General features: G+C 49.7%; 1 protein-coding gene across 1 annotated transcript in view; it reads right to left on the bottom strand.

Annotated features, from left to right (window-relative positions):
- PRPF6 (pre-mRNA processing factor 6) overlaps window positions 1–14,062 on the bottom strand; it is a 55,848-nt gene that overhangs the window by 28,522 nt on the left and 13,264 nt on the right. Inside the window, exons 4-9 of the mRNA XM_033187038.1 lie at window positions 10,157–10,235; window positions 8,556–8,732; window positions 7,860–8,015; window positions 5,291–5,385; window positions 4,675–4,831; window positions 3,214–3,376 (exon numbers count right to left, since the gene is read on the bottom strand). Of these exons, the coding sequence (XP_033042929.1) occupies window positions 3,214–3,376; window positions 4,675–4,831; window positions 5,291–5,385; window positions 7,860–8,015; window positions 8,556–8,732; window positions 10,157–10,235 (827 nt within the window). The remainder of the gene's footprint in view (window positions 1–3,213; window positions 3,377–4,674; window positions 4,832–5,290; window positions 5,386–7,859; window positions 8,016–8,555; window positions 8,733–10,156; window positions 10,236–14,062) is intronic.

Raw genomic sequence — 14,062 nt, 5'->3', positions numbered from 1 at the left:
CTGTTCCTGGCCTCATTATAAGAGGCTGTCTCTGGCCAGGAGCGGTGGCTCACGCCTGTAATCCCAGCACTTTGGGAGGCCGTGGCGGTGGATCACAAGGTCAGGAGACCAAGACCCCGTTTCTACTAAAAATACAAAAAGTGAAACCCCGTCTCTACTAAAAATACAAAAAAACTAGCCGGGCCTGATTAGCCAGGCCTGGTGGCGGGTGCCTATAGTCCCAGCGGCTCGGGAGGCTGAGGCAGGAGAATGGCATGAACCCGGGAGGCGGAGCTTGCAGTGAGCTGAGATCCAGCCACTGCACTCCAGCCTGGGAGACAGAGCAAGACTCCATCTCAAAAAAAAAAAAAAAAGAGGCTGTCTCTGAATATTCACTGAGCAGCTGGGCTGCAGTCAAGAAACCCACCCTGACAGAGGAAAGCACGTTCACATGTGAGTGCACAGGGCCAGGGGAACGTGGGTCACAGGCAAGCAGACTTCACCTGGCCTCCAACAGACGTGGACAGTAAGTGAATGAAACTACATTTGATAAGGGGCCGTCTTCACCTGCGCGGCCCTATCAGCGCAGAAGCCTTAACGTGATCCCTCACTATCTGATATTTCACTTAAACACACATTTGAAAAAACAAGAGCTGGACAACTCTCACTGAAAACTGCCCTTTATTCCACAAAATACACCTGATTTTTCCTAGGCTATAAATTGAAGAAGAATAGGCTGGATGCGATGGCTCCTGCCTGTAATCCCAGCTCTCTGGGAGATCAAGGCAGGAGGATCACTTGTGGCCAGCAGTTTGAGACGCTTGGACAAGACAGCAAGATCCCATCTCTACCAAACATTAAAAATAGCTAGGTGTGGGGGTGGCACCTACACTCTCAGCTACTCGGGAGGCTAAGCTGGGAGGATCGCCTGAGCCTGGGAGGTGGAGGTTGCAGTGAGCCAAGATCGTGCCACTGCACTCTAGCCTGGGTGACAGAGCGAGATGCTGTCTCAAAAAAAAAAAAAAAAAAATTGGGCCGGGTGCAGTGGCTCACGCCTGTAATCCCAGCACTTTGGGAGGCCGAGGTGGGTGGATCACTTGAGGTGAGGTGTTCAAGATCAGCCTGGCCAACATAGAGAAACCCCGTCTCTACTAAAAATACAAAAATTAACCAGGTGTGGTGGCACATGCCTGTAGTCCCAGCTACTCAGAAGGCTGAGGCAAGAGGACTGCTTGAACCTGAGAGGCAGAGGTTGTAGTGAGCCAAGATGGTGCCATTGCACTCCAGACTGGGTGACAAAGTGGGACTTCATCTCAAAAAAAAGGCTGGGTAGGCCGGGCGCGGTGGCTCAAGCCTGTAATCCCAGCACTTTGGGAGGCCGAGACGGGCGGATCACGAGGTCAGGAGATCAAGACCATCCTGGCTAACACGGTGAAACCCCGTCTCTACTAAAAATACAAAAACTTGGCCGGGCGCGGTGGCTCAAGCCTGTAATCCCAGCACTTTGGGAGGCCGAGACGGGCGGATCACGAGGTCAGGAGATCGAGACCATCCTGGCTAACACGGTGAAACCCCGTCTCTACTAAAAATACAAAAACTAGCCGGGCGAGGTGGCAGGCGCCTGTAGTCCCAGCTACTCGGGAGGCTGAGGCAGGAGAATGGCGTAAACCCGGGAGGCGGAGCTTGCAGTGAGCTGAGATCTGGCCACTGCACTCCAGTCCGGGCGACAGAGCGAGACTCCGCCTCAAAAAAAAAAAAAAAACTAGCCGGGCGAGGTGGCGGGCGCCTGTAGTCCCAGCTACTTGGGAGGCTGAGGCAGGAGAATGGCGTAAACCCAGGAAGCAGAGCTTGCAGTGAGCTGATATCCGGCCACTGCAGTCCAGCCTGGGAGACAGAGCGAGACTCGGTCTCAAAAAATAAATAAATAAAATAAATAAATAAATAAATAAATAAAAATAAAAATACAAAAATTGGCTGAGCGTGGAGGCACACACCCGTATTCCTGGCTACGCAGGAGGCTGAGGCAGGAGAATCACTTGAACCCAGGAGGCAGAGGTTGCAGTGAGCCAAGATTGCGCCCCTGTACTCCAGCTTGGGCGACAGAGCAAGACTCTGTCCCAAAAAAAAATTTGTATACAAGCCACCTGCACAGGCCGGGCGCAGTGGCTCACGCCTGTAATTCCAGCACTTTGGGAGGCTGAGGCGGGCGGATCACAAGGTCAGGAGATGGAGACCATCCTGGCTAACTCGGTGAAATCCCACCACTACTAAAAATACAAAAAGAAATTAGCTGGGCGTAGTGACGGGAGCCTGTAGTCCCAGCTACTGGGGAGGCTGAGACAGGAGAATGGCGTGAACTCGGGAGGCGGAGCTTGCAGTGAGCCGAGATCACGCCACTGCACTCCAGCCTGAGCGACAGAGCAAGACTCCATCTCAGAAACAACAACCACAACCACAAAAAACAAAACAAAACAAAAAGAAGCCACCTGCACAGATTGGCTTCAGAACAGCCCCCGACCAGCACTTGTTCTGGGCCCAGTTCAACAGCAGCATCTACTGCACGCTTCCAGTGACAGGAGAAACCACAGAAAGAAAAAATCAACAAACTGCCCACAAAAGCTCTATCCTGGCAGGAATCCCTGGATGGAATCAGGTTCCCTGGCAGGGACACCGCCCGCCATCATCTGGCCTGAGCTGACGGCACACGCTGCCTCGGGGGCAGGAGACACAGCCTTGTCAGCAGCAGGGAGGAGTTCAATCAACATGGGGCTCCGGTGCCTTCTCAGGAGAGAAAGTGAGTAACACCCACAAAGGGTCTGCACGTGCCAGCTGCCGGCTCAGCTCTTCACAGAGACCATCTCCAGAGCCCCAGGACATAGGCTTTGAGCTACTATTGTTCTCACCCTGCAGATGAGGGAAGCCTGGACCACAGAGTGACTGCCCAATGCATCCAAAATCACACACTGGAAAAAGGCAGGAGTGAGGGCTCAACCCCAACATCCCTCCCGGGATGGGAACTCGCCCACCACAGTATCCCTCGCCTATGGGGCTCCAAGGGCAGAGGCAACCCAACCTGAGAAAAGGCCTGAAAAATGTCCCTGGTTCCTTATCCACTCTCACTAAAAGTCTGAGCCAGGAGCTGAACCCAAGGAGGGAGAAAGCAGCACCTCCGAGGGAGGGACCAGAGACTCCAGGAGCCCCTGCTGGTGGAAGGCACCTCCGAGGGAGGCTCACCTTTCCGAAGAACCCGCTTCTTTGCGCGAATGTCTGTTTCCAGCTCTGCTGCTCTGATGTAAATCCTGACAGACTGTGGGAGATGACGGACAGCTTGGGCTACCACGGCCTTGGCTGTGTCCCCAGGCTGCAACCTGGCTGCTTCCAGCCAGACATCTTCACTCTGCGAGGCAAGAGATAAGATCAATAAGGCTCAGGACAGGCTGGAAGCCACAACAGGGCAGCAGGCACGGATCTCTAGAGCAGATCCTCGGGCCCCAGATTTTACAAAAGCCAATCAGCTCAGCCTCTAACACACCTGCACCAGGAGTCACCCCCTATAGCACTCGGGGACATGGCTACCATATGTCTGAATGAAGAACACATAACGCTGGGTACGGTGGCTCACGCCTGTAATCCCAGCACTTTGGGAGGCCAAGGCAGGTGGATCATGAGGTCAGGAGTTCGAGACCAGCCTGGCCAACAAGGCAAAACCCTGTCTCTACTGAAAATACAAAAATTAGCCAGATGTGGTGGCACGTGCCTGCAATCCCAGGTACTCAGGAGGCTAAGGCAGGAGAATCGCTTTAACCTGGGAGGCAGAGGCTGCAGTGAGCCAAGATCATGCCATTGCACTCCAGCCTGGGCAACAGAGCGAGACTTAAAAAAAAAAAGAACACATAAAACACCACTTCGTGAAAACAGCACGATTTGCCTGCAGGATAACTCCACGGACAAAGCGGAGACCGTGCATCTGCTTGGGTAGTTCTTTTTTGTTGTTGTTTTTTGAGACGATGTCTCACTCTGTCCCCCAGGCTGGAGTGCAGTGGCGCGATCTCAGCTCACTGCAACCTCTATCTCCACCTCCCGAATAGCTGGGATTACAGGCACCTGTCACCACGCCTGGCTAACTTTTGTATTTTTAGTAGAGACAGGGTTTTGCCATGTTGGCCAGGCTGGTCTGGAACTCCTGACCTCAGGTGATCCGCCCACCTCAGCCTCCCAAAGTGCTGAGATTACAGGCGTGAGCCACCATGCTTAGCTGCCATTAGATGGGTGAAGAGCTGACCAACTGAGCTCTTTATAAGGAAGCTTAGCCTGCCATCAAACCGTGGTGGATTCAGGCACGGTGGCAGGTGCCTGTGGTCCCAGCTACTCTGGAGGCTGAGACAGGACAATGGCATGAACCCGGGAGGTGGAGCCTGCAGTGAGCCAAGATTGTGCCACTGCACTCTAGCCTGGGTGACAGAGCATGACTCTGTCTCAAAAAAAACAAAAACAAAAAACAGTGGTGGATTAGCCTTCACTCCACGTGAAAACAAGCAGGAAAAAAGCCCTTGGCCGCTTTTCACATCCTCCCCCAGCCTGTCCCACTGTCTGTAGTTTCAATACCAAAAGATAGAGATTTGCTCTGAGGAGTTTACTCCCATAGGGGTCCACAATCACGCAGCCTCCCAGGAGATGCCTCACAGCACGCCTCACCTTGGGGCACATCTCTGTCCCCTTCATGATAAGGTTCCGAGCTACTTGTAGCTTCCCAGTGACTTCTTCCAGGCGGGCTGACGCAATCCAGGCTGGCGGGTGATGAGGGTTCGTCTCCCGAACAGACTTGAGGAGCAGTCGTGCCTTCTTGATATCACTACAAGAGGGAGAGTGCACACAGCATCAGGCCATGCTGTCAGGGGTGCACCCGAGACCTCGAACGAAGGCACCCACTTCCCAGTCACAATGTAAGAACTATCAGTCCTGACGTCCTGAGTTACACAAAACAACTAAAAAATTCAGTGTGCACTCCTCCAAGCCTGTTTAGCCTCCCTGCAGACAAACACCGAGAACCGAAGGTCCAGATGGGGCATGTGGGACACAGCCGGCTGCTTTCCTGCTCAGCACAGGCAGGGACTTGCGGTATCATATGTAACACGTTTAGTGTATGCAATGAATGGATACAGATACATTTCAAATGGAAAAATCAAACTACTCCACTTTATATTTCTTAGAACAACGTCACATTTTGACTGCATATTGCCCATATAAAATCCAAAATATCCTCGGCAACTGGAGTCTCCATCTCAGCCCAGCGATTCTGCAAAGCACTCACTTGATGTCCCCTCCATGTGTCGGGATCATGGAATTTAAATCCGTCAGGTAGCCTTTGGGGTCAACGACGGTCTGTCCACTCACGGAGTCAGACACCTGTGAGACAGGCCAGGCTGAGAGTCAGCTGGATGTGACCAGGTGCAAAACGAAGACCTTGGAGGGTCCCTGGAGCCCCTCCCACAATCCTCAGTGAGTAGTCAGGAGAAGAAAGAAAATAACCTGCACTGCACTCAGACAACACCTTGTGATAATAACAAATTTCTTCTGTATGGAAAAAGATCTATATTTTTATTTATTTTTTTGCGACAGGGTCTCACTCTGTCACCCAAGTAGGAGTGCAGTGGCAATCATAGCTCACTACAGCCTCCAGTTCCAAGGCTCAAGGAATCCCCCTGCCTCAGCCTCCAAAGACACTGTCTCTACAAAAAAACACAATTTTTGGCCAGGTGTGGTGGCTCACACCTGTAATCCCAGCACTTTGGGAGTCTGAGGCGGGTGGATCACAAGGTCAGGAGTTTGAGACCAGCCTGGCCAGGATGGTGAAACCCCATCTCTACTAAAAATACAAAAATTAGCCGGACGTGGTGACATATGCCTATAGTTATAGTTACTTGGGAAGCTGAGGCAGGAGAATCATTTGAACCCGGGAGGTGGAGGTTACAGTGAGCCAAGACTGTGACATTGAACTCCAGCCTGGGGACACAGTGAGACTGTGTCTCAAAAACAAAAACAAAAACATGCTGACACACGCTGCACCAAGGATGAACCTTAAGGACGTGAGCTAAGTGAAATAAGCCAGTCACAATAAGGTAAATACTGTAAGACTGCAATCATATGAGGTCCAGAGAGCAGTGAAATTTATAGAAACAGAAAGAATGGTGGATGCCAGGGGCCGGGGAGAAAGGGCACGGGGACTTAGTGTTTAACGGGTACAGAGCTTCAATCTGGGAAGATGAAACAGTTCTGGAGATGAATGGTGATGAGGCTGTATAACAACATGAACATAATTATGTCAATAAAGGTATGTACAGTTAAGAAAGATTAAAATAGTAAATTCAGTGTTACATATATTTTACCACAAAAAAATTACTGTGACAGTTTTATTTATTTTGAGACAGTCTCACTCCGTAACCTACGTTGGTGTGCAGTGGCGTGATCATAGCCCACTGCAGCCTCAAACTCCCTGGCTCAAGCAGTCCTCCCACCTCAGCCTCCGAACAGCTGGGACTACAGGCACGCACCACCAGGCCCAGCTATTTCTTTTAGTTTTTGTAGAGACAGAGTCTCACCATCACCATGTTGCTCAGGCTTGAACTCCTGAGTTCAAGCAATCCTCCTGCCTCAGTCTCTCAAAGTGCTAGGTGGAAGGATCGCCTTAGCCCAGGGAGGTCGAGGCTATATGTAGCGAGTCGTGATTGCACCCCCTTTTTTTTGAGACAGTCTCACTCTGTTGCCCAGGCTGGAGTGCACTGGTGCAATCTCAGCTCACTGCAACCTCCAACATCCGGGTTCAAGCGGTTCTCCTGTCTTAGCTTCCCGAGTAGCTGGGATTATAGGAGCCCACCACCACACTTGGCCAATTTCTGTATTTTTAGTAGAGACAGGGTTTCACCACGTTGGCCAGGCCAAAAGTAGTACGTATGCTCCTTCATGGTTTCTGATGTGCATATCAAAAAGATATGTACTTCACTGGTGTCTAGAGCACCCAATCTCCAGATCAAAGTACATGTTCCATGCAGGGCCACAAGGCAATTTACTGAGGGGCAGGAAGAAAACACATTTTTATTTATTTATTTATTTATTTATTTTTGAGACGGAGTCTTGCTCTGTCGCCCAGGCTGGAGTGCCATGGCCGGATCTCAGCTCACTGCAAGCTCCGCCTCCTGGGTTCACGCCATTCTCCTGTCTCAGCCTCCCGAGTAGCTGGGACTACAGGCGCCCGCCACATCGGCCGGCTAGTTTTTTGTATTTTTTAGTAGAGATGGGGTTTCACCGTGTTAGCCAGGATGGACTCGATCTCCTGACCTCGTGATCTGCCCGTCTCGGCCTCCCAAAGTGCTGGGATTACAGGCTTGAGCCACCACGCCGGGCCGAAAACACATTTTTTAAAAAATCATTATTTTATATTTTTAAAAAAGCCCAGGTGCAGTGGCTCACACCTGTAATACCAGCATTCTGGGAGGCCGAGGCAGACAGATCACCTGAGGTCAGGAGTTTGAGAACAACCTGGCCAACATGGTGAAACCCTGTCTCTACAAAAAATACAAAAATTAGCCGGGTATGGCAGAGTGCACCTGTAATCCCAGCTACTCAGGAGGCTGAGGTAAGAGAATCGCTTGAACCTGGGAGGTGGAGGTTGCAGCGAGCCAAGATCATGCCATTGCACTCCAGCCTCTGGGTGACAGAGCAAGACTGTCTCAAAATTTAAAAAATTTTAAAAATCTGCAGAATTATTCAGGCAAAAGTCAAGCCAAAAAAAAAAAAAAAAGAGGAAGAAAGAGAAGAAGAAAATAAAACAAAACAAAAATGTCTAAACCTGTCTACAGGAAAATGCTGCGTGACAAACTCACCTGGCTCAGCCTCATGTCCATCAGAGTGTTCCTGGCTTGGCCAATCTTCCTCATGTCCAGCTCACCAGTGCCAGGTGTCATCAATCCTGGTGTCATTCCACCTGGGTATGGAGTGTTTAGTCCACCTGGATAGGGTGTGTTAAGACCTCCAAATTGCTGGAGGGGAAGAGAGGAAAGGGAAGAATAAAACAACAGTTTGCATTTTATTTTTTTTGAGGCGGAGTCTCGCTCTGTCGCCCAGGCTGGAGTGCAGTGGCGCGATCTCAGCTCACTGCAAGCTCCGCCTCCCAGGTTCACGTCATTCTCCTGCCTCAGCCTCCTGAGTAGTGGGACTACAGGCGCCCGCCACCATGCCCGGCTAATTTTTTTGTAATTTTAGTAGAGACGGGGTTTCACCGTGTTAGCCAGGATGGTCTCGATCTCCTGACATCGTGATCTGCCCGCCTCGGCCTCCCAAAGTGCTGGGATTACAAGCGTGAGCCACCGCGCCCGGCCAATGGTTTGCATTTCATGCCAAAGAAATTTATTCTCTGAAATACTTCCCCAGTGGCCTGACATACGCACAGCTGTGCGGACAGACTCAGCCACAGCATAGCCATGACCTGCAGAAGCACCGAATCCAACACAACCCACCACTCCTGCCACTGATCTAACAAGACTAAACGGGCCGCACGCGCCCTTTTTTTGCATGCTCACAGTCTGTCGGGGATCCACTGAGGTATGGTTCTCTCCGGTCTGTAAATGTTTGGCAAAGAAGCTGTCAGGAACTGGGGTCAGCTTCTCATAGCGTGGGTTCCGCTGACGTTTGTTTCTGGCATCGCCAACCTCAGGGATGCTCAGCCACTCTTCTTCCGTGACTTCCGCCAACTTCCTCTGGAAATGTCCAGCCCCCAAATCATTAATTCTCTGACAGAATTTCATGTGCCCAGGTAGGACCATGCTCTCCCTCACCTCTAGCCTCCAGATCATCATGCTTTAGAAAAGATTCGGATGCAGCAATTGCTTTTAGTTTGTTTTGAGACGGGTCTTACTCTGTTGCCTAGGCTGGACTCAGTGGCACAATCACAACTCACTGTAGCCTCAACCCCCCAGGCTCCAGTGATCCTCCCACTTCAGCTTCTCAAGGTGCTGGGACCACAAGCACGGGCCACCATGCCTGGCTAAGTTTTTTTTTTTTTTTTGAGATGGAGTCTCGCTCTGTCTGTCACCCAGGCTGGAGTGCAATGGCACGATCTCGGCTCACTGCAAGCTCCGCCTCCCGGGTTCACGCCATTCTCCTGCCTCACCCTCCCGAGTAGCTGGGACTACAGGCGCCCGCCACCACGCCCGGCTAATTTTTTGGTTTTTTTTTTTGTTTTTTTTTGTAGAGACTGGGTTTCACCATGTTAGCCAGGACGGTCTCAATCTCCTGACCTCATGATCCACCCACCTCAGCCTTCCAAAGTGCTGGGATTACAGGTGTAAGCCATCACGCCCAGCATGCCTGGCTAAGTTTTTATTTTTTGTAAAGACAGGTTCTCCCCAAGGCTGGTCTGAAACTCCTGGACTCAAGTGATCCTCCCACCTCAGCCTCCCAAAGTGCTGAGATTACAGGTGTGAGTCACTGTACCCAGACCCAAAAATAGTTTTCTACTTCACTTAGAAAAATCAATTTACTGGATCTGTTCAACTTCTCTAAAATGTAAATTATTCTCTCAAAGCCCAGGGGACACAGTTTAGAAAACCTTACATATAAATGGGGCCAGACGTGTGACTCATGCCTGTAATTCCACACTTTGGGAGGCCGAGGTGGGCAGATCACTAGACGTCAGGAGTTCGAGACCAGCCTGGCACACATGGCAAAACCCTATCTCTACTAAAAATACAAAAAGTAGCTGGGTAGGGTGGCAGGAGCCTGTAATCCCAGCTACTTGGGAAGTTGAGGCACGAGAATTGCTTGAACCTGGGAGGTGAATGTTGCAGTGAGCTGAGACCACGCCACTGCACTCCAGCCAGGGCAACAGAGCCAGACTACCTCAACTAAAAAAAAAAAAAAAAAGAAAGAAAATCTTAGGTATAAATGGAGTTAAAATTACAAAGAAAATAAGTTCATTTGTCCTACCTTTTATGGTAGGGGGAAGGGTTTTTACACACATATAATTAAACACATTGAAGCAAGGACTTTCTTCTAAGCAATGACCCTCTAAATTAAAAAAGAGCAAGGTAGTAAAGTCTCATCAATTCCACGTAAGAGCAGTCTGAGTCTCTGCGGGTTAAGTTAAGTGCATTAGAAACTGCACACCATTTCATCGGCTTACTTTGAGATCTGAGAACTGCTGTTGGATTTTGGGGCGCTCCATACGATATTTCTCTATTTCTTCTTTCTCCCTTTGCTCCCTAGGAAAGGAAACATGCACACATCAGAAATACTGCATGCCTGTTCTGAAGCAAAGCTGCTTTATTACACATCTCAATTAAACCACCAAAAAGAACAACTCCATACTCTTAGCAGTTAAATCAAATACATACGTGCACATATACATATATATATATAAATATATATATATATTTTTTTTGAGCTGGAGTCTTGCTCTGTCGCCCAGGCTAGAGTGCAGTGGAGTAATCTTGGGTCATTGCAACCTCCGCCTCCTGGGTTTAAGCGATTCTCCTGCCTCAGCCTCCCAAGTAGCTGGGATTACAGGCACCCGCCAGCGCTCCTGACTAATTTTTGTATTTTTAGTAGAGATGGGGTTTCACCATCCTGGCCAGGCTGGTCTCGAACTCCTGACCTTGTGATACACTCGCCTCGGCCTCCCAAAGTGCTGGGATTACAGATGTGAGCCACCGCGTCCAGCCCAAATCAAATATATTTTAAGGTAATTATGAATACATTCTTAGCTGGGCATGGTAACACACACCTGTGATCACAGCTACTCAGGAGACTGAGGCACAAGAATCATTTGAACCCAGGAGGCAGAGGGTGCAGTGAGCCGAGATCACACCACTGCACTCCAGCCTGGGTGACAGAGAGACTCTGTCTCTAAATAAATAAATATAAATACATTCACAAGTCTAATAATTCAATTATCCACCAAATAAAAACATGCAGAAATTCATTAAAACAAAAAATATCTTACTTTGATCTAAATAACTCCATTTGAACATGAGTATATTTACTGCTTGAAAATTCACAAAATCCCAAAGGATTTTAAACACCTAAGAAGTCCAGGCGCAGTGGCCCACACGTCTAATCCCAATGCTTTGGAAGGCCGAGGCAGGCAGATCACCTGAGGTCAGGAGTTCAAGCCTGGCCAAAGTGGTAAAACCCAGTCTATACTAAAAATATGAAAATTAGCCAGGTGTAGTGGCACGTGCCTGTAATCCCAGCTACTCAGGAGGCTGAGGTAGGAGAATTGCTTGAACCTAGAAGGCGGAAGTTAGAAACTTAGAAAAATCAATTTACTGGATCTGTTCAACTTGGCCAGATCACGGCCAAGATCATGCCACTGCACTCCAGCCTGGGTGACAAGAGTGAAACTTCATCTCAAAAAAATTAAAATAAAAATTAGCTGGGCATGGTGGCAGGCACCTGTAATCCCCAGCTATCTGGGAGGCTGAGGCAAGAGAATCATTTGAATCCAGGAGGTGGAGGTTGCAGTGAGCTGATCTAGCCTGGGCAAGAGTGAGACCCTGTCGCACAAAAAACAACAACAACAACAAAAACAAAAAACAAAAAAAAAACACCTAAAGGAAAAACAGTAACTATCCTAGTTACTACCAAACACTCTACTGAACTCATCTCTCCTTTCCCTCCTTGCTTCCTTCTCTTCCAAGCAAATAGTTCACCTCTAACAACCAGCTCAGCTCAGCTCCCCAGCTCTGTGTGCTAGAACAGTTTGCATCACCCACGTAACTGTACTTCAGCATTGAGATGACGTGTGAGGAGATGGTATTCACACTACTGTTCTTCCTCTTTGTATTATGACAGTTTTTAGAATAAAAAGTTTTAATAAGTACACTACCTTTTTTTTTGAGACGGAGTCTCACTGTCACCATGCTGGAGTGTAATGGCACGATCTTGGCTCATTGCAACCTCCACCTCCCAGGTTCAAGTGATTCTCGTGCCTCAGACTCCCGAGTAGCTGGGACTACAGGCACGCACCTCCACGCCCGGCTAATTTTTGTATTGTTAGTAAAGATGGGGTTTCACTGTGTTGGCCAGGATGGTCTCAATCTCCTGACCTCATGATCTGCTCACCTCAGCCTCCCAAAGTGCTGGGATTACAGGTGTGAGCCACCGTGCCCAGCGAAGTACATTACTTTTTAAAAATATATGGCCGGGCGCAGTGGCTCACGCCTGTAATCCCAGCACTTTGGGAGGCTGAGGCAGGTGGATCACGAAGTCAGGAGATCGAGACCATCCTGGCCAACACGGTGAAACCCCGTCTGTACTAAAAATACAAAAAAATTAGCCAGGCGTGGTGGCGGGCGCCTGTAATCCCAGCTCCTCGGGACGCTGAGGCAGGAGAATGGCGTGAAGCCAGGAGACGGAGCTTGCAGTGAGCTGAGATCACGCCACTGTACTCCCGCCTGGGCGAGAGTGCAAGACTCTTGTCTCAAAAAATAATAAATAAATACATAAATAAAAACATTTAATTTAATGACTTTCTACATGGGTCCAGGTCACCTGCTATTTTTTGTTTTGTTTTTGTTTTAGAGACAGGGTCTTGCTCTTGCCCCGGCTAGAGTGCAGTGGTATAATCACAGCTCACTGTAGCCTCAAACTCCTAGGCTCAAGCGATCCTCCTGCCTCAGCCTTGGGAATGTAGCTGGAACTACAGACATGTGCCACTGACTAATTTTTATTTTCTTTTTGTAGAGACAGGGTTTCACTATGTTGCCCAGGCTGGTCTCGAACTGCTAGACTCAAGTGATCCTCCCGCCTTGGCCTCCCAAGGTACTAGGATTACACAGGTAAGCCACTGCATCCAGCCTGATGTTTTTTTTTTTTTTTTTTTTTTTTTTTTTTTTTTTTTTGAGGCGGAGTCTCGCTCTGTCGCCCGACTGGACTGCAGTGGCCGGATCTCAGCTCACTGCAAGCTCCGCCTCCCGGGTTTACGTCATTCTCCTGCCTCAGCCTCCCGAGTAGCTGGGACTACAGGCGCCCGCCACCTCGCCCGGCTAGTTTTTGTATTTTTAGTAGAGACGGGGTTTCACCGTGTTAGCCAGGATGGTCTCGATCTCCTGACCTCGTGATCCGCCCGTCTCGGCCTCCCAAAGTGCTGGGATTACAGGCTTGAGCCACCGCGCCCGGCCCAGCCTGATGTTTTTTAAAATGCATTAACCCTGGAGGTTCCAATCAATCTTTAAAATGTAGGGCTGGCCAGGCACAGTGGCTCACGCCTGTAATCCTGGCACTTTGGGGAGGCCAAGGCAAACGGATCACGAGGTAGGGAGATACAGACCATCCTGGCTAACAGGGTGAAATCCCATCTCTACTAAAAATACGAAAACCTAGCCGGGCATGGTGGCAGGCGCCTGTAGTCCCAGCTACTCCGGAGGCTGAGGCAGGAGAATGGCATGAACCTAGGAGGCGGAGCTTGCAGTGAGCCAAGATCGCACGACTGCACTCCAGCCTGGGCAACAGAGTGAGACTCCGTCTCAAAAAAAAAAAAAAAAAGTAGGGCTGAGTGTAGTGACTCATGCCTGTAATCCTAGCACTTTGGGATGCCAAAATTAGGGGAGGCAGGTGGATTACTTGAAGCCAGGAGTTCAAGACCAGCCTGAGCAACACTGACAAAAATTAGCTGGGTGTGAGCCAGACCCGGTGGCTCACGCCTGTAATCCCAGCACTTTGGGAGGCCAAAGCAGGCAGATCACGAGGTCAGGAGTTCGAGACCAGCCTGGCTAACACTGGTGAAACCCCGTCTCTACTAAAAATACCCGTCTCTACAAAAATTAGCCGGGCGTGGTGGTGTGTGCCTGTAATCCCAGCTACCCGGGAGGCTGAGGCAGGAGAATCCCTTGAACTCTGGAGGCGGAGGTTGCAGTGAGCCGAGATCGTGCCATTGCACTCCAGCCTGGGCAACAGAGTGAGACTCCATCCCAAAAAAATGAAAGAAAAAAGAAAAATTAGCTGGGTGTGGTAGCAGGTGCTTGTAATCCTAGCTACCTGTGAGGCTGAAGCAGGAGAATCGCTTGAGCCAGGAATTCAAGGTTGCAGA

The sequence above is a fragment of the Trachypithecus francoisi genome, unplaced genomic scaffold (genome assembly GCF_009764315.1).
Source record: "Trachypithecus francoisi isolate TF-2019V2 unplaced genomic scaffold, Tfra_2.0 Lachesis_group21, whole genome shotgun sequence".
In the NCBI taxonomy this organism is placed as follows: Eukaryota; Metazoa; Chordata; class Mammalia; order Primates; family Cercopithecidae; genus Trachypithecus; species Trachypithecus francoisi.
Note: the sequence above shows the minus strand (reverse complement) of the source record. Positions and strands in the feature narration are given on the sequence as shown.